This window comes from Mustela lutreola, chromosome 1 (assembly GCF_030435805.1).
Source record: "Mustela lutreola isolate mMusLut2 chromosome 1, mMusLut2.pri, whole genome shotgun sequence".
In the NCBI taxonomy this organism is placed as follows: Eukaryota; Metazoa; Chordata; class Mammalia; order Carnivora; family Mustelidae; genus Mustela; species Mustela lutreola.
In genome coordinates, this window is record NC_081290.1 from 274,818,489 (window position 1) to 274,839,200 (window position 20,712).

General features: G+C 37.1%; 2 protein-coding genes across 2 annotated transcripts; both read right to left on the minus strand.

The window, feature by feature from the left end:
* Positions 1 to 247: 247 nt before the first annotated feature.
* Positions 248 to 1,180, minus strand: LOC131822569 (olfactory receptor 4C11-like). Its single transcript, XM_059158858.1, has one exon. It carries the CDS (start codon positions 1,178 to 1,180, stop codon positions 248 to 250), a length of 933 nt encoding a protein of 310 aa, XP_059014841.1.
* Positions 1,181 to 10,333: 9,153 nt separating this feature from the next.
* LOC131822570 (olfactory receptor 4C46-like) lies at positions 10,334 to 11,266 on the minus strand. The gene has a single exon (XM_059158859.1). The coding sequence runs from the start codon at positions 11,264 to 11,266 to the stop codon at positions 10,334 to 10,336; it is 933 nt and encodes a 310-aa protein (XP_059014842.1).
* Positions 11,267 to 20,712: the final 9,446 nt, after the last annotated feature.

The window sequence follows — 20,712 nt, forward strand, 5'->3', positions numbered from 1 at the left end:
GTGAGAAGTACTTCATTATCACCAATTATTCATGATAGTGTGTCATTATCACCAATATCAAAATTGAGCTCTCAGGAAAGGTAAGAACCAGGCTAGCATTATGAGGGAAACCACTAGTTTGAGGGCAGAAGTACATAGAAAAGTAAGGAAATTAGGTGCACTACCTTAGATTGCATTGGGCAAGTCAAGATATATACTACCCTATGTGATATCTGCACAGAATAAGTAATCAACCAAAGCCCTCAATTCATCTTTTGCATTCAGATGTAATTTTGATATGCCATATCATTCTCATGGCATTTTTCACTTCTGCATTCCTCAGTGTGTAGATGAATGGGTTGAGAAAAGGTGTCCCAATAGTATAAAATACAGTCACCATCTTGTCCATGGGGAAAGTGGTTGCAGGGCGTGTATATATGAATATACATGGAACAAAGAATAACACTACTACTATGATATGAGAAGTGCAAGTAGAGAGAGCTTTTTTCCTTCCTTCTGCACTGTGGTTTCGCAGTGAATGCAAAATGATAATGTATGAGATTATCAGAATCACAAAACCACTTGTGGTAATGGCCCCACTGTTAGACACCATCAACAGGTTGATCTCATATGTATCCATGCAAGCAAGTTCCATCAAGGGCTGCAAATCACAGCAGTAATGATCAATGAAATTGGGTCCACAGAAAGGCATTCTCAAGGCCAGGATAATCTGGGTTGTAGAATGGATGAAAGCCCCAATCCATGCAATAATAATCAAAATGTTGCAGACTTGCTGGCTCATTATGGTTGGATAATGTAAAGGCTTGCAAATGGCCACATAGCGATCAGCAGCCATGAGGATGAGCACAAAGATCTCCATGCCACCAAAGAAATGTAGTGCAAAGACTTGAGTCATGCACTCATTGTAAGTTATGATTCTTTTTGCAGAGAGTGAATCCGCAATTAGTCTAGGAGCTATGGAGGTTGAAAAGCAGGCATCAGCAAAGGACAAATAAAATAGGAAAAAGTACATGGGGCTCCTAAGTGTCCGGCTGGACTTGATGGTCACAATAATAAGCAAATTCCCTACCATTGTTCCCAGATAAAAAATGAAGATGATTACAAATACCATTTTCTGTCTCATAGGATCTTCAGTCAATCCTAATAGTATGAATTCAGTTACACTGTTGTTTTGCTGCATAATTTCAGGCAACATGGGGAAAGCATTGGTTAGAAATGGTTAATCTGCAAAGAAAGAAATATTATGCAATGATTACTTAATTTAGAGATTAAATCCATATGCTTGATCATGGATGCACCACTTACCAGTGTGTATTCCTTTACCTTCTGTGTCATTTTCTTCTGAATAAAGAGGAAATCATATTATCTCTTCACAATCTATTCAGCTGATTATTAATGGAAGCAATGAAAAATATCAATAATGAAAGAGTACCTGATTCTTCAGGCACAATAAATATTAACCTAGGGGATTTTGTGTGAGAGGGCATCTTTCTGAAGTGAATGTCTCTCTTTAGTTTAACATAAAAAAAAGAGAGAAAGAGAGAACAAGAGAAAAACAAACAATATTTTAACAGTAAACTTTCAGTCAATTGGTAAACTCCATTGTGAAACTTGGTCTGGTAGCTTGAGTCTTTATTTCCTATTCTTTTAACTCTCAATAATTTCTACCTACTTTGAGTTCTAAATTAAGCTTCTATCATAATATTTTGTACTTTTGAAATTATACTATGTTGCCCAAAGTTAAATTCTTCACCTCATTCACTATTTTATTTGTTTTTTTTTTCAGCATATTTTGTTAAAACATAAGGATCGACTGAGATTGCAATATAGGATAAATACAGAACATATGACATAAATCAAAGTGTTCTTTCAAATTTTATGTTATTTTAAGCACCAGGGACTTAGAATTCTTGGAATCTATGTTTTGAGTGACCCATACCTGGATTTCAATAAGAGAAGAAAGATAGAGGAAGGGAATGAATATTTATTTATATATACCAAACAGTGGAAAAATCCTTATCTGTCCTCTTCATATGTATTTACCATATTGTAGCACAATACCAAAAAATGCCAAATCATTTAAGGAGATATGCAACATGTATTCCACACAGAAGCACAATTTTCTCAAATGCAAATGACTTTCAGAGATCACTCTTTAAGAAAAGAGTGTGTAGGGTGCCTGTGTGGCTCAATCAGTTAAGCATCCTATTCTTGATTTCCACTCAGGTTGTGATCTCAGGTTTGTGGGATTGAGTCCCATTCCAGGCTCCGCATTGATCATGGAGCCTGCTTAAAATTCTATCTCTCCATCTCCCTCTCTTCCCCTTTCCCTGTTCAGGCTCTCCTCACTCTATAAATAAATAAACAAAATCTTTTTTAAAAAGTGCAAACAAAAATGAGGGAAAGAACTGACTTCAAGAGCAACTCTTCTTATTAAACATTATTTGACAGTATAATCATATTCATTCACAGAAAAATACATTCAGATTTAAATTCCAGTTAAATATCTTTTTACCTATCAGATTATCAGTGGCCTTTTTGATGAATGCCTATTAACAAACACTGCTGAAACTGATGTGGGAAACAACTGATGCTGCACATCCTTAGCAGGGTCTTAAAGGGATGCAGTCTCTCAGGGAGTGATATTCGGCATGATGATATTTCAACAGCGCATAGACACAGGACTGGTGTTTCCATTTGCTGCAAGTAATTTCAGCCACAGGCACAAAGACAATCACAACAGCCCTTTCCAAGTAGGCAAAAATTACGAAACAACTTCAAGCCCATCAAAAAGGAAGCTAAATGAATGAGAGATGGTATTTTATGTAATTATCAATAAAAATGAAGTGGCTATACACACAAATGGTTTTTAATATACATTGGAAAGTGATAGAGTTCAGGACTGTATGTGGAGGATGGTAATATTTTCTTTCACATCATAATAATGTATATCACACACACATGGACTCATTTCAATTGATTGTATTTAAGATAGTAACAAAATAGCATAATATTTGTGGCTTGGTGTGGGGGGATTGATTCCTCAATTCACAATTGGGAGGAGGACTTACCTTTTAAAACATTTCCTTTGGTCACTGAAAATATATCATAATGATGCTGCATTAAAAATAAAGCTTTTAGAAACCTCTTAGTAGATGGTTTGCTAATCACATTGGCATATTACTGCTTTATAACAACTGTCTTTGGACAAAGGCTGTAGGGACGTAAGATTCCCAGGGCCAGAGTAAGATTTAAATGTCTGTGTCACAGGGTGAGTCAGCTGTAGAGTCAGTTCTGGACTCACAGCTCTTAACCACATCATATCCCAACCACACTGCCATTCACTACAGGTTCCCTTGCATTCTTAGGGGTTTGCCAGATATGCTTTTTGCTCAAATCTTTAGCAAATGGGAATGAAAACTTGTTTGTGGTTTTTAACAGTCAGTTACTATAAAAAGATATCTAATATCTATCCAATTATCAATCCAGCCACCTACTGATCTATTATCATCGATTATCTATCTATATATCTGATAGAATTATAGACTGAACTATTTGTATAGTTAACATAATAATAGATATAAGCTTGGCATACATTTGAATGAAGCAAACTAAGGAAGGCAGATTTTATTCACATTTGTTCACTTCTGGATTTAAACATCTAGAGAAAATACATATTTAATAATAAGTATTCATAAAGTAAATGAAAGAATTAAGAGAATTTCCTATTATTAGGATCCAGTTGTTTGGTCCTATTCAATACTCAGTTACCACTGAAAAGGGAAGCCTACTCCGTCCAAAATAAATCATCATCTCCATGGAGCATTTCCTGGAACACTCAGATATTATTTCTATTTGATCATTTCTCCACCAGGAGCTGTTGTGCATTTATCTTATTCTGTCTTCTCAGTTTCTATTATAATCTACTTCTAGAAAACCCCCAAAACTTTCTATCCTTCTACAAATGCCTTCTATGTGCTAGATGAACACTGTGACATTGATCAGATATTTTTTCTGAGTATTAAATAAAGTCACGTTAATCTCCAACACAAATCTTACCAGTTTTAAGAGCTTATACAAACATTAGGATTTAGAGTAATCTTTTCTTCTCAAGGTAATTTGGCCACTATTAGTTCAAATGAGAAAAAAAAAATAAATGTTTCTAAAATCCTGTCTGATCTTTTTATATGTCACTGAGGCATAGGTTATTGCCTACATACCAGAAGACAAAGTCTGTCCTGGATTCATCTGACACTTTCTCTCACATGTAATTTTGACTGGGAAATGCTCCTTTTCTGCCTTTCCTGCACTAGTATTTAAACATGAATGATGCAAAATATAGGAGTCTGGGGAAGGTCATTCCCTGAGGTCTCCCTTCCCTTTTAGTTAAGAAGCATGATCTAGATATAATGAAGTAGATAATTTTCAATATTTATTTTTAGATTATGGGGAAAAGGTGATCTCTTCTTGCAATTAAAGGAGCTTATTTGGACCATAAATGATGACTTTTGGCTAGAATAAAAAAAAAAATCAGTGATTATCTAATGATCTATGCCCAGGACATGGTTCCAGACACCATTATCCAAAAATGAATCAGGACTTCTTAAATAGCTGACTCTAGCTTGGGGGCATGAAATATACAAGATGAACTGGAGCATCTTGTAATGTTAGAAGGTAAGGAAGTGCTAACCCCCCCCCCACACACACACAGAGATACACACACACAAAGAGATTTATTGAAAAGAATTGATTCTCATGTATATGGAGCTGGCAAGTGCAAAACCTGCACAGTCTATGTCCCATTTTGAGTCTAAAGACCAGAAACTGCTATAAACCAGTAAAAGCCAATGTCCCGGTTCAGGTCCATTGAAAGGAGGCTCCTTTCATCAGGAAGAGTTAATGTGTCAGAGTGAAAATTATCAGACAGGAAGAGCTGATGGTTCAGTTTGAAGGCTATCAGGCAGGTGAATTCCCTCTTACTGAGGGGACATTAGCCTTTTGTAATTTTCAGGCCTTCATTTAGTTAGATGAGAACCCTACTTTAGTGAGATTAATCTACTTTATTCAGTCTACCCATTCAAAAGTTAATATCATCCAAAAAAATATCATAGTCACAAACCAAAACAATAGTTGAACAAATATTTGAGTACCCTGTAGCCCAGGCAAGTTAACATATAAAATCAACAAGTGCAAATCCATTGTTTATCCATTAGTACCTATACACATCTCCTAAATCCATACTTGCTCTCCAAAAAACAAAACAAAACAAAACAAAACAAAACAAAACAAATCACAAGGTCATAATACCACCTAACATCACACAACTATCCAAGAACTGAAAATGACCTAGAACCCCCAAAGTAAGGGGAAGTAAATTTTGGGCGGTGATTTTTACTTTCCCCTTAATATTCAGTAACTTCAATATTATGGTGGAAAACAAAAACACTAAAATGCCATGGTAGAAATTCAATATATATTTAGTTTCATAGTAAGGTAATAAGAAAGGGAAGAAAACAAAGATATTTGCTTTATATATATTCAAGCACACAAACACATTCATAATATAAGGAGTAAATACAATAATTACAGTCTTCATTTTATAACAATCACATGCTTAATTTATAATTTCTTCTGTTACTCATTCTATACTCAATGTGTCTTCAGCAAGCACAGATGCTGCTCATGGTTCTCAAGCTGGTGGGGTGACACAAACCTTCATTACTGAAGCATCTGGGTCCTTAGTAGTTCTGCCTGGATTGGGTTGTTGTAGTTTTCCATTGACCATACTCACAGACTATGGTGATACTAAGAGTTATCCTATGGGATCTCCTATATTCTAGATATACTATTTGTTATCTCCATTCTGGAGTAGTTGTCCAATTTCCCCTTTGTTGCCAGGAACAATTACCTCAAGAAGAACAGTAACTTACATCTTTGCCTATAGATTCAAAGGCATGAGCATGAGCTGCCAAAAGTGGTCAGGCAGCAGTCTTAACACTGTTAAATAGAATCTTGCTGTGTCTCTTGCTGGAAGCACTTCTCCCTTTGGATTAAAGACCTCAAAGCAAGAAGAGCATAAGTAAGAGGAAACAGGAAGCAAAAAATTTGCTAGTGGGTCACTAAGGGTAAGCATGTGTTATGCCGGGGCGCCTGGGTGGCTCAGTGGGTCAAGCCGCTGCCTTTGGCTCAGGTCATGATCTCAGGGTCCTGGGATCGAGTCCTGCATCAGGCTTTCTGCTCAACAGGGAGCCTGCTTCCTTCTCTCTCTCTCTCTCTCTCTCTGCCTGCCTCTGCCTACTTGTGATCTCTCTCTGTCAAATAAATAAATAAAATCTTAAAAAAAAAAAAAGTGTAATGCCTTGGGGCACCTGGGTGGCTCAGTGGGTTAAAGCCTCTGCCTTCGGCTGGGGTCTTGATCTCGGGGTCCTGGGATCGAGCCCCGCATCGGGCGCTCTGCTCAGCGGGGAGCCTGCTTCCTTTTCTCTCTCTCTGCCTGCCTCTCTGCCTACCTGTGATTTCTGTTTGTCAAAATAAATAAAATAAAAAAAAAAATGTGTAATGCCTCACCCATTTCTATCCTTTGATTACAAAACCTGGCAATGGGAGGAAGAGCATGTCATGGATGTTTATTCAGAGCATACGTCTTTCCAGAGAACTGAAGACTCTTGCTCCAAACCTAGAAGGTATTGTTACCTGGCATGTACTATAACTAATTCTGCAAAGGATTTTCCCACCATTTTATCAGGACAGTTCTTCAACGGGGTGAGAAATGTAGTAAGACCAGTGAATTCCATGAGCATGGATCCCATTATAGCCCTTTATTTGTTGTGAAGTGAGATTGTTTGATCACAAGCAATGCTGTGTAAAATGACATGAATGTGGGTAAAAAATTCTCCAAGTCTATGGATGGTAGCTTTGGCAGAAGCATTGCATGCAGGGGATGCAAATCCATATCCAAAGGATGTGTTTAGGCAGTAAGAACAAAACACTGCCCTTCCATGATGGAAGAAGTCCAATGAGTTCAATCTGCAAACAGGTTGATCATCCCAGGGAATGCTGCCATATTACAGACTTCATGTTGCATATCCTACTGGAAGATTTGGCACATAGCAGTGGTCATGGCCAGGCTAGCTTTGGTGGGTGAAAGTCCACGTTGTTGAGCTCATGGACAACCTCCTCCCTGCCACCATGACCATTTTGTTCATGGGCCCATTGTACAATGATGGGAGTGGTTGGGGAAAGAGGCTGACCGTATGCACAAAATGGATCATCCTATCCACTTGATGTTAAAATCATTCTCTGGGGTACCTGGGTAGCCCAGTCATTGTTTGCCTTTGGCTCAGATTATGATCTCAGAGTCCTGGAATCTAGCCCTGCTTTGGGCTCCCTGTTCAGCAGGGAGCCTGTTCCTCCCTCTCCCACTCCCCCTGCTTGTGTTCCTGCTCTTGCTGTGTCTCTTTCTGTTAAATAAATAAATAACCTTTTTTTTTTTTTAATTGGCTCCTGCTGGTTCCTGGGATGATGGGCATAGCCTATAATTTCATTCTGGAGGAAATGTACAGAAATGATGGGGCTCTGAGTTCTGGGCTGTTAGTAGTGCAGACACAGCAGCTTGGGCATTGGAGAATTGAAGGGAAACTGAACTGGACACAGCAATGCCCACCATTTTCTGTATCCTCTCTGGCATCACCATTCTTCAGGCCTCCATCCTTTCACATCCAAATCATTTCAGTAACATCCTGACACCACTCTTGCTCCCTTCAGACCACTTCCCACCCTGATAACCCATTCAGTTATCATCTCAAACTCAAATCATACTGCATCATTCACTGTTTCAAAGGTCCTCGCAAAGTTTGTCCCATGATATTTAGCAATAAACCTTAACATGATTATGAGACCCATGTTCCTTTCATTCCAGGTTCATATCCTGCTGTGTACCTTTTATAAGTTCATTGTGTAGTACACTGCCTGGCTTATGGTGAGACTTCAGTAAATACTTGTTGATTGAATAGATGGATTAACAACCATAGTCATACTACTTTCATGAGGTTTCCTGCATACTGATTTTCACACCCTGGACTTTGTTACGTATTCTCTCATGTAGGAATGCTCCTACTCTAACTGATGTGAACATACTCATACTGTTGACTTGATTTCAAGCTCCAGGTTCCATGTTGCATGTCCTTTCATCTTGCAACCTTTCCTGACCCTTATTCTTTGTTGTGTATCCTTCAAACATGCTTTCATAGCACCCAGTGAAGCCACTATGTTAACATTTATAACATGGTGTTGTCATTTTCTGCTCTCCTCTGGGTATCTCTCAGTATATCCAACGCTCTGTGAAGGCAAGACCCAGGCTCCTCTCTATTCACTTTCAAAGCCCCAGCCACCATCAATGTGTCTGATACATTCTTTGGGGTCACAAAATTTCTGTTGATTAATGAGTGAGGAATGGAAGGAATAAATGAAATATATTTAACCTGAAGTTGTTCTGTGTGTAGATGGATCTGCATATTTAAAAAAAAAATACTTTTTAATAACGAAATGTTGCCAAAAACTAAACTAATTAAGAGAGAATATGAACAGCTCCCATCATATGATGAAATCTTGCTCAGAGGAGGAAGAGTATCAAAGTAAGCTATTTGCTCCTTCACAGAGAATCTCAGCTTTAATTCTTTCTCATCACACATTTTAAGCAGGAGTTAAAGCAAATTGTAGTTTCTCATAGAGAATTCTTAGAGTTTGAATCAGGTAAAATATGAAAACTAAACATAACTACACCGCAGTATTTTTTTTCTCTACATTTTATTGACTTTATCTATCTTCCTTTATACTTTTATTTTTTATCCAACATTTATCATGCACCAGACATTGTACTGCTTGTAAAAACTATTGTTAATTGTCAGGCAATAAGTTTATGGACTATAAATATATATTAAAAAATAGAAATTACTATCTGACATTGAAATAATCTTTCCTTTGAGGCACTGCATTTTCTAATGGCTTATTAGTGTACTGTTTAACCGTAAAAAGTTTAACAGACAGATGAAACCACTGTTGACAGCAACGAAGAGCCCTAAAGTGTGGGTATCAGGGCAGGCAAGATTGAGAAAAGGGTTCGAATCACACATAAAGTGATCTATGACATTAGGGCTACAGAAGGGTAAAGGGATGATAAAGAAGATTTGTATGGTTGCATGTAGGTGACATGAAAAATACAAAATGATTTTGAAGCCTACAAGGAAATTTGGAAACATGATATAATATTCTTCACCTACCCCTTAAGGGTTTAGTGGGCCATTGTTTTTATATATATATATATATATAAATATATGTTTTTTATATATATATATATATTTTTAAAGATTTTATTTATTTGACAGAGAGAGATCGCAAGTAGGCAGAGAGGCAGAGAGAGAGAGGAGGAAGCAGGCCCCCCGCTGAGCAGAGAGCCTGATGCAGGACTCGATCCCAGGACCCTGAGATCATGACCCCAGCCGAAGGCAGCGGCCCAACCCACTGAGCCACCCAGGCGCCCCCTGCTTTTATATTCTTAAAGTAATTATATACCACAATATTTTAGTGGACATATTATCAACTAGGATAAATAAAATTGAGCAAGTTGTTAATGAAATGGCCATAGAATTTAGATATAGGAAATTAATTAATATACATATAATATATAATTATATATAACTACATATAATTCTGATATATAATACATGCATATACATGTGTATGTATGCTATATATAATATGGATATAATATAATATCTTATATTTTATATTATATATATGTGGTATCAGACAAATCCTTAGTTCAATAAATGATATCTATTATAATCATCTTTGTATCATCATTATCTGGCACTGTACCACAGCATTTAAGAGCATGTCTTGAGAAATCAGGTAGATTCTGATTACTGACTCTTCAGTCTACTTATTTTGATACTTTCCCCTTTCTGTTTCCTCACCTATAAAAATGGGGATAATGGTAGTACCTCCCTCTTTTGATTGTTATAAAGATAGCTGGTCAATACCAATATATTTTTAATTATTAAATTATGATGACAGATTAGGAATCTATACATATGCATGAAGCTAGTAAAACAAAGCCCCAATTTCATAGAATTGCCCAAATATGCAAAGAGTGATCCTGAGTCAGTGTTATTTTTTATTTTCTTGAACTCATTTCTGTTCTTTTCAATGCAAAATCTTTGATCCATAGCAGTTTTTTTTTTTTTTCCATTTTATAGGTATCCCTTGTCAAGATCATCCAAAATGTCCTTCTGATCTTTGTTTGAGTTGAATCAATATGGAGGTCCAGGCACATTTATTTGTTACCTAAAATAGATTTCCTACTACACAATTTCCTAATGGCATTTTTCATCTGGTCATTTCTCAAGGTATAGATTAAAGGATTTAACATGGGCGTTATTGTAGTATAGAACAAAGCAACTGCTTTATCAATAGATAAAGTAGCTGCAGGTCTCATGTACACAAATATGCAGGGCACAAAGAACAGGACAACCACTGTGATGTGGGAGACACAGGTGGAGAGGGCTTTGCGCCTCGCCTCCAAGCTATGGTTCCTTAGGGAACGCAGAATGACCACATAAGAGACCATCAAGAGGAGAAAGTTTAACAGACAGATGAAACCGCTATTGGCAGCAACGAAGAGCCCTAGAGTGTGGGTATCAGTGCAGGCAAGATTGAGCAAAGGGTTCAGATCACACATAAAGTGATCTATGATGTTAGGGCCACAGAAGGGTAAAGGGATGATAAAGAAAATTTGTATGGTTGCATGTAGAAAGCCTCCCACCCATACCACTACCATTAGCAGGCCACACACCCGCCGATTCATTATGGTCATGTAATGCAGTGGCTTGCAGATGGCCACATAGCGGTCATAGGCCATCACAGTAAGTAGGATGACATCAGCACCTCCAAAAAAATGTTCTCCAAATATTTGGATAATGCATGCATTGAATGGAATGGTCTTCTTTTCACAGAGTGATTCTATGATCAGTGTAGGGGTATTTACAGAAGAGTAGCAGGCATCAATAAAGGACAGATAGGCCAGGAAAAAGTACATGGGGGACCCTGATAATGGGCTGGCAGTGATAGTGACCACAGTGAGCACATTTCCTACCAAAGAGATGATGTAGATAACCAAAACCACAGCAAATATGATTTTTTGCATCTTTGGATTCTCTGTGAGCCCCAGTAGAACAAACTCTGTCACGTTGTTCCTATTCTCCAGCATTTCATATTATGATTAATTACGTTACCTGAAAAAGAAATACCTTTTGATTAATGTAACCTTGACTTTATTGAATTTTTTTCATCTCATAAATAGTAAATATCTAGATTCTATGGAGTTGTGGGTTCTCATAAGGTTTTTGAGATAGGAGTTCTGAATTCTTGAAGATCCTCTGTGCACACATCATTTTCTGAGAACTATCTATTATCTTTAAGTGGTGATACTGGTAGCTAAGTTTGAAAAGAGTGTGTGGAAATGGGTGTCAAGGCTATGCGTATACAGCTAGGAATTGTTCCTTTATCCTTAGAAATAGTGACCCATAAAAGGTATTTGAGAATATTAATGGAAGGATGAACAGGAGTTGGAGGAAACATGACTCTTCCTGCATGCAAGTATGGTGAAGAAATTTGTGTGCCTTGATGAAGTCACCTGAGGTTCAGTAAGGGAATGCAAGCCAGTGACAGAAAGCCCAGTATCAGATTATTTATAATAGTTGACAAACAATATAACACATTGTTTCTTACAAGAATGTAATAAAAGTCTCCAGGAGCTACTATAAAAGAATTAGTAATACATGTTGTCAAATCCAATAACATTTTAATAGCTGATAAATATGTCTTTAATGATTGATTGTTATGTGTACGACATGAGAGTAACCTGTGTAGTTAGTATGATTTTACCCATTTTGCAAATGAAGTAATAATTGCAGAGATTGGTGTTAATAGTAATAATAATGATAGTATCAACTAGAACTTACTACTTACTTGTTGTGTTCTGTTTTTACAGAAATATGGCTGTTTAATCCTCTGTACAAACATGTGAAATAATTACCACTATTATTTTGTTCTTCTTTACATAACAGAAAATATAAACACAGAGAAGAAGTTAAGGATCCTGCCCAAGATTAAGCAGATAATAAAAGACAGAAACAATATTAGATCAAATTGTATTTGTTAAATTTTCCGCCCAATTTTTAATCCTTGCCCTACATTGTTATGTAATAATAAGCAATGTTAAACCAGTAATCTGCTTTTGACATGGCCATCGTAATTATAATGACTTTAATGTGATTTCAGAAAATTATAGATGAGGAAATTTCATGAACATACACACACACTGGAATCCCTAGATATTAATAAAAATGCAGTGCTAGTTTCATTGAATTGAACTTTTACTTTGACTTCTTTTTTTTAAATTTTTTATTTTTTATAAACATATATTTTTATCCCCAGGGGTACAGGTCTGTGAATCACCAGGTTTACACACTTCACAGCACTCACCAAAGCACACATCCTCCCCAATGTCCATAATCCCACCCCCCTTCTCCCAACCCCCCTCCCCCCAGCAACCCTCAGTTTGTTTTGTGAGATTAAGAGTCACTTATGGTTTGTCTCCCTCCCAATTCTATCTTGTTTCATTGATTCTTCTTCTACCCACTTAACTTTGACTTCTAACACAGCTCCATTTTCTCCCTTCCCAACCCCTTTATAAATAATGAGTCCCCAGATTTTTCTACACAATGCTGAAAATGACTACCACAGTGGTTAAGTGTAGTGTATTGGTTTAAAAATCAGAGGGACTAGATTGGAATCTTGCTATTGAACTTGCCACTTATTTTATCCATGTTATAGTTCTTGGCAACTTAAATCTTTGCTGCCTCATCTATAAAGGGAGAATGATCATATCCATATCCCAAGTGTTATGAGAATTGATTGAAGAAATATATATTCACATCCCCACCACATCACTGTGGGCACATAAGAACTTTCACCTATTTCTGTGACTGTGTATGAACCTAGGAGGTAGGGAGAATTAGTATTTGAGTTTGTATTGGAATTGGTATTTTTTTTTAATAAAACCTCATCACTGATACAATTAACTAAACACAGAGCATGAGGAACAGTGACAACTCTCTCATCAGAGTGTCCAAAGCATGCTTATTATGATCACCCAAAAAAACAGGAAAATTTGTGTTCTTCTCTGATTTATAAGTATGAGATATTATGAGCTTCATAATGATGTGTTACCACAACCACCTAATCAAACATGTTTCTACCTGATAATCCCTCAAGTTTAAGATCCAACTTTCCTGATTTCTTATGTGCTTTAACTTAACTGTGTAATATATTCCTTGGGTCTTTGAGGCAATGACACTAGTATTAATCCAAAGCAAATATATTAAAAGCAAATGTATTAATCCAAATACAGAAAAACATTAAATAATGCATTAAGGTGAGGAAGAGTCATCTCCCCAATTTTACTTTTCAAGAAGCCACAGAGACGTTATCCATAGCAGTTAACTTCAGGAAGGACTGTCCCTGGTCATTGTTCGATGATTTATGAATGATGATTTATGTTATTTATTACTGATATTTATGTCTTTTCTATGTGTGAAGTGTATTTACATTGGATTTTCAGACTCGTGATAAGTTTTGAATGTTAAAGGAGTTGTCTCATGCCAAAAGAAAGCATGTGCTGTTGGAGCTGGGTCCTACAAATTGTGTTATCTCTATAAGCCTCAACATATTCATCTGCCAAATTAGGTTAATGACACTTACCAATTATCTTTTTAAGAACTGGTGTGTGGATAAAATAGTACTGTATTTGAAAAATGTTGAAACATATCAATTACCACATATAGAACATACCAATCTTTAAAATATAGATTACTACATATAGAACATACCAATCTTTAAAATGCTTCAATGCTACTGAAAAACTTACCTTATAGACTTAGATGATCTAAACGATGTCTATGGGTTTTCAGAAATAATTCCATCTGCAAACTGGCCTGTTCTTGAGTAGGAAACGTTCAATGTGAAATACATAACACACTCAGTCTATTTCCGTAATTCGATAATCAATCAGCAGTTCTTGAGGAAGTGTTTCTATCAGTCTAAAACTTTCCTTCTAGCCTAAAGCCTCAAAATTCTTCATAGAAAACCTGGGATTTGAATTTAGAATGAATTTTTCTACTACACTATGCAGAAGTGATCTCCAGATATCTCTGGTCCCATAGGCAAGAGACAAGAAACGTGGAGGAAATGTTTTCAAATGGGTCATTTCTAGCATAATGAATCTTGCTCTGGAAATGTAAATGCCCCACAACATTTTTAACCTGGTACTGCATGGGTATTTAAAGAGGTTTCCAAAAAGGTTCAAGGACCTAGGCATATAGCTGCTAGTTTTTCTCTCTGGAATTAATTATCTCCTTTGGTGGAAAGGTTTTGTTTTAGAAGCAAGTATTCTGAAGAGACATGTTTGAGAAACATCCAATTTTGAATAGGGAGTTTCTTTCCCTGTACTTGGAACTGAAATATGCAAAAATCCCCTTTCTTTTTGCGAACATTGGTTCCAAAGGAAGTCAAACATCATGTGAATAGGAAAATGGCATAATTTCAATGTGGGAACCTGTGATGTACTTAAATTGTTGACTCAGGTCCCAGAGAGAACTTCTACCACCTTAACAATATTAAAACTTTTCTGGAAGCCTGCTATTGATTGCCTCAGAGCTAGAGCACTGAGGGCTTAAAATCAATGGAATGGCAGCCATTAAAGTTCTTGACTGCAAAAACTGTTTTTTTTTTTTTTTTTTTAAATTTATTTATTTGTCAGAGAGAGAGAGAGAGCGAGCACAGGCAGACAGAGTGGAAGGCAGAGTCATAGGGAGAAGCAGGCTCCCTGCAGAGCAAGGAGCCCGATGTGGGACTCGATCCCAGGACGCTGGGATCATGACCTGAGCCGAAGGCAGCTGCTTAACCAACTGAGCCACCCAGGCGTCCCCTGCAAAAACTGTTTATTAGGTTCTATCAGTAACTCTAAAAGACTCCCAATTAGTAATCTCTGGATCTCATGGTCTGGTCAGTAAGGAATACTAGGCAACATTAAAATTGGGGAGATATCAAAATGCAAGAAGAAATTTGTAATTTTAATTACAGGAATTGTTCCACACTCTTGTCACTTGGTATTGTTATTTTTCTTTTAGTCATTCTGGCATTATGTGGTAATAAATTATTGTGGTTTTAATTTGCTCTCCCTGATGATTAAGGGTACTGAACATTTTTTTTCTAGTTACTGTTTGCCATTTGTATATATTTTTAATTTTTTTATTTAAATTCCAGTTAGTTAACATAAGGGTAATATTAGTTTCAGGCATATAATATGGTAATTGAACACTTCTTTATAACATCTGGTGCTCATCACAAGTGCTCTCCATAATCCCCATCACTGATAAAACCCATCCACCCACTCATCTCCCTTCCAGTAAACAACACCTTGTTCTCTATAGTTAAGAGTCTGTTTCTTGGTTTGCCTCTCTATCACTCTCTCTATTCCCAAACCCCCCCCCCCCGCCCACCATAATGGCTTGTTTTATTTCTTAAATGCCACATATGAAGAAAATCATATGTTATTTGTCTCTCTGTGACTGACTTGTTTCAGTTAGTATAATACTCTCTAGCCCCATCCATATCATTGCAAATAGCAAGATTTCATTCTCTTTGATGGCTGAATACTATTCCAGTGTGGGGTGTGTGTGTGTGTGTGTGTGTGTGTGTGTGTGTGTGTATCACATCTTCTCTATCCACTCTTCAGTTGATGGATACTTCAGCCTTTTCCATAATTCGGCTCTTGTTTTTTAGCTCCTATAAACATTAATGTAGATGATTTTTTTTTGTATTTTTCTGTTTTTTGAGAAAATACTTAGTAGTGAAATTTCTGGAAGGTAGCATCCATTATACACACACACGCATCTGCCTTCAGCTAGGGTCATGATCTCCAGGTCCTGGGATCCAGCCCTGCATCAAGCTTCCTGTTCAGTGGGGATTCTAGTTCTCAGTCCCTCTCTCTCCCTCTGCCCCTCTTCAGTGCATTCTCTCTCTCAAATAAATAAATAAAATCTTTAAAAAGAAAGAGAAAGAAAGGAAGGAAGGAAGGAAGGAAGGAAGCAAGCAAACTTGGAGTGTGTAAAGTGAAAGGTGTGACAAATGGCTCACTATATTCAGTAAAGCTGCTTGGTTCAAACATTGGAGGAAATACAGTTTCCCAGCTGTGCATTTCACCATTTTATTTGCCCTGTTGATTGAATCAAGTGGCCTACTCATCACAGTTGTCTTTGTTTTCATTGTTTCTTTAGTTTTTACTTTTAATCACTTTATGTTAATTGGGGACCACTGGCTATAGAGAAAGCAAGATTAGTCAGCAGAATCATATGAATGGGATCTTAGCTTTCTCTCAAGAGAGAGGAAGACAGCAGGTCTGTGGTGTTTTAAACCTATTTTCTCTCTGCTGCACATACCTCCTCTCCCTTTCTAGCCTTGCTAGGTTTAGTTTCCACCGTGTTCTGGAGGACTTAGATTAGAATACAATAGTTAGATCTCTGTTATTTTTCCTGTATCCTTTTCTGCATGCAACATATACATTTGAGTGCTCAGTATGTTTCTATCAGAGTTCTAAAACTAGAAAACGGCATTAAATACTTCATAGTAGACTCTCAATTTAAGGAAAATGACAGAAAGACCAAAATGGTGAGGAGAAAATAAGTGTGCTCAGTAGCATTGTCCTGGGCTTCTGTGTTTAAAAGATTCCTCTGGCCTAGATCATTCAGGAAATTTATCTACTTATGAAATACTAGAACAAATATAAAAATAATGATAAATAACACCTCAGGTGGGTAGAAAGTGCTAGTCTTTCTTTTGTTCTCTAATAACCTTCTGAAGTTGTTATTATTGACTTTGTTGAGCAGAGGAGAAAATTTAGGATCATTTTGGTTAAATTGTTACTTCAACTATTTAGCATTAGCTTCTGAGAAAACCTTGTGTCACAGTCTTTTCAGCGCATTCTTGACTTCTTTGCTCAGCAACATAGATCAGGGAATTTAATATGGGGGTAAAAATGGTGTAAAATACAGCCACCATCTTATCCTCTGAAAAAGTAATATTAATGCATATACAGGATAACACCATGGCCAAGAAAGATGATGACCATAGCAATGTGGGAGTCACAAGTGGAGACTGCTTTGTGCCTGCCTTCTGCTGAATGTTTTCTCAGGGACACCAGGAGGATGGTATAGGAAATTATCAAGATTACAAAGCTCCTCAGTGCAATGATACCACTATTGGCTGTCACCACAACACTGACAAAATATCTGTCTGTGCAGGCAAGTTTCAGCACAGGGTGGACATCACAAAAATAGTGATTGATTTCATTGGGTCCACAAAAGGGTTACTGCACTACCAGAGCCACCTGAATAATGGAGTGTAAGAACTCACCTATCCAGGTCCCCAACAATGTTTTATTGCATTTTCCAAGTCTATGATGATCGTATACATATTTGGGGTTTACATATAGCCACATAACAATCACAGGTCTTTACAGTAAGGATGAAGATCTCCATGCAACCAAAGAAATGAACTGCAAAGAGTTTCAGCATGCACCCCACATAGGAGATAGTTTTACTCTTGGCCAATAGGTCAATAAAATTATTGGGAGCTGTAACTGAAGAGTGTCAAATATACCCAAAAGACAAGAGTTTGAGGAAGAAATGCATGAGAACCTTGAAAAGGTTTCTCATGTAAACATTCATCATGATGTGGTTCCCTAGAGAATGACCTTGTAAAAGAAAGAAACCACCAAGAAACAAACTTCTTACACCTAGGTAATGAGAAAGACCTCAGAATATGAATTGTTACATTATTCATTTTTTCCATGGAATAATTCTAGCACACCTAGTTTTGAAGAGACAATGAAATTATCTGAAAGACAAACATATCAAGGAACAACATTTATTTATGATTCAAAATAAAGGAAGAATCCCAGTAGTTGGAAAATAAAAATGGGTACTTACAAATGTTTGGCATAAATGTTTAGAGAAATTGAGATATGGGGGCGCCTGGGTGGCTCCGTGGGTTAAAGCCTCTGCCTTCGGCTCAGGTCATGATCCCAGGGGTCTCGGGATCGAGCCCCACATCTGGCTCTCTGCTCAGCAGGGAGCCTGATTCCCTTCTTCTCTCTGCCTGCTTCTCTGCCTACTTGTGATCTCTGTCAAATAAATAAAAAAATCTTAAAAAAAAAAAAAGAAATTGAGGTATACATATTTTGATCATGTTACCTCCATTTTTAGTCAATTCATTCACATTAAATGAGGAAACAAAGCCCAGAGATATAAAACAAATTCTCTACATCATACATCTAATCAAGGAACTGCTTTCCTTTTTTAATTGATTCTTTGCTGATTTCTGGGGAAATTGAGGGGAAATTGATTACTAGTTTATACCTGGGAGCAACTGTAATGCAGGACTACCATACTTCCACTTTTTGAGTATAAGCCATTAACTTGACTCTTAACCTCTAATATCCTTTCTCATTCCTCTCCTATTTTTACTCATTTCATTCTCCCCTTTCTTTCTTTTCTTTCTATTCCCTTTGTATTCTCATCAAAACTATTTCTTCCCTTTTCATACAATGACAGAAATGCCAGACTCTTACCTGCTTGTATTCCTGGAAGGAGCCTATAAACTTCCTATGCCTGGACTAGTTTCACCACTTACACAGCTGACTTCTTGATCTCACCAAACGTTTTATGAGAGACTATACCTTCCATTTCCAATCTGTAAAAAGCCACAAAGGGGGAAAATTAGTCATTGAGTTTCCTTCCCACTGACCAAAGTTCAGTCCCAGAGTGGGCCATTTGCACTGTCATCTGGCCATGTCACTGGACTCTTTCTAGAGTTGTAGAAAAATATAGAGTCCAAATTAGCAGCAGGGGCATTCCAAGCAGGAAGCAAACTTGATGGGAAAGCCTCTGTGCATATTAGGTCCCGGTCATGTCACACAGCTTCTACTACATCAGCAGCGATAGGGAATATCTCTTGGTAGGATTTCAGAAGTTCCCCCATGAATATGAGCCAAAGTCTTGTCAAATCTGGCCCACGAGTGACCAAAGATGGAGAAGAGTATCGTGATGAAATGCAGGACATTGCTAAGGCATCTCTGGCTATAAGCAAGAGAAGTGCAGGAACATGGGTGACATTAAAAAAGAAAAATCTGAGTGTCATGCATGATCTGTCTCACACTTAGATGTTAGCTCTCATTTGCTTGATTGGTCAGGTGATGTTCGCCTTCACTGCAAAGGGATTTGACTCTTTCCTTCTTTGCCTTTGTCAAACCTGAAAACTAGTCATCTTTACAGTTAACATTAAAAAAAAAAAAGATTTTGAACAGTGCTCTCAGATATAGTATATGTTACTTCCCAAATTTAGAGGCTCAAGAAATTCTGTGTTTCTTTCTTACTGGTAGGAGATATGAATAGAAAACACTACTTTTTTTGATTGAGCGAATCTCTTCATCTCCAGGCCACATCATTCTCTGCCCATGTGACTCTTCTCTGAAACTTCACAATGTTTATCTTCTACTTTCTTCTTTGTGTGAACATAGTACGTGTGTTAATTTCCTACAATTATATACCAGGAAATAACACTAAGCAAAAAATAAGTAGCTTAGAATCACAAAATTGGATTTCCAAATTAACAGTTTTATTTTTCTTTTTATAAGAATGCTATTTATTTATTTGACAGAGATAGTGTGTGCATGTGTGTGTGCAGAGTGAGTATGAGAAGGAGAAGCAGACTCCCTGCAAAGTGGAGAGCCCTAGAGGGAGCTTGATTCTGGGACCCCGAGATCATGACCTGAGACTAAGGCAGATGCTTATCTGACTGAGCTACCCAATCACCACCCCAACCTGACCCCTAATTACTAATTTTATAATTTTTTATTTTTTATAAACATATATTTTTATCCCCAGGGGTACAGGTCTGTATTACTACTTTTAAATTGCAAACCAAAACCTGAAAGCTTAAAATAAAAGCAATTTATTTGATTATGCTTCTGCAATGTAGGTTGGATTCAGCTGGGTGTTCCTTCTGCTTTCACCTGGGAACATTCTCAGTGTTATGAATGGAGTCTGAATGAAGTGCATGGTTCGAGATGGCCTTATATATACATCTGGTAATTGGCTCAGGCATATCAGTTCTCACAGTTTCTTTGGGAGTGTAGATTGGGCACTACCTCACCACTGTTGTTTCAGGGCAGTGGTTGTTTCACAAAACAAAATTTCAAGACCTCTCAAGCCAGCCTTTAGGGATTACACAATATCACCTTTACCATCTTCTGTTCATGTGGCTAAAGGTTACATGTGAGTTGTGTCACAAGTTTAACCCAGATAAAAGCATAAAGAGATAGAATCCACATTTTTTTGGTAACATATAATTATCATATAACAGTATTGGTGGATTTAGGTGTACAACCTAATGATTGATAAGGAATATATTTCAAAATGATCACCACAATAAATCTAGTTAGCACCTATCACAACACATAGTTACATGTTTTTCTTATCATGAAAATTTTCAAGAGCTACTCTGTAGTTTTGAGATAAAGAATATATATTATTA

Bases quoted from the DNA above. Each gene is read 5' to 3' on its own strand.
- LOC131822569 (XM_059158858.1), bottom strand. From the start codon at position 1,180: ATGCAGCAAAACAACAGTGTAACTGAATTCATACTATTAGGATTGACT.
- LOC131822570 (XM_059158859.1), bottom strand. From the start codon at position 11,266: ATGCTGGAGAATAGGAACAACGTGACAGAGTTTGTTCTACTGGGGCTC.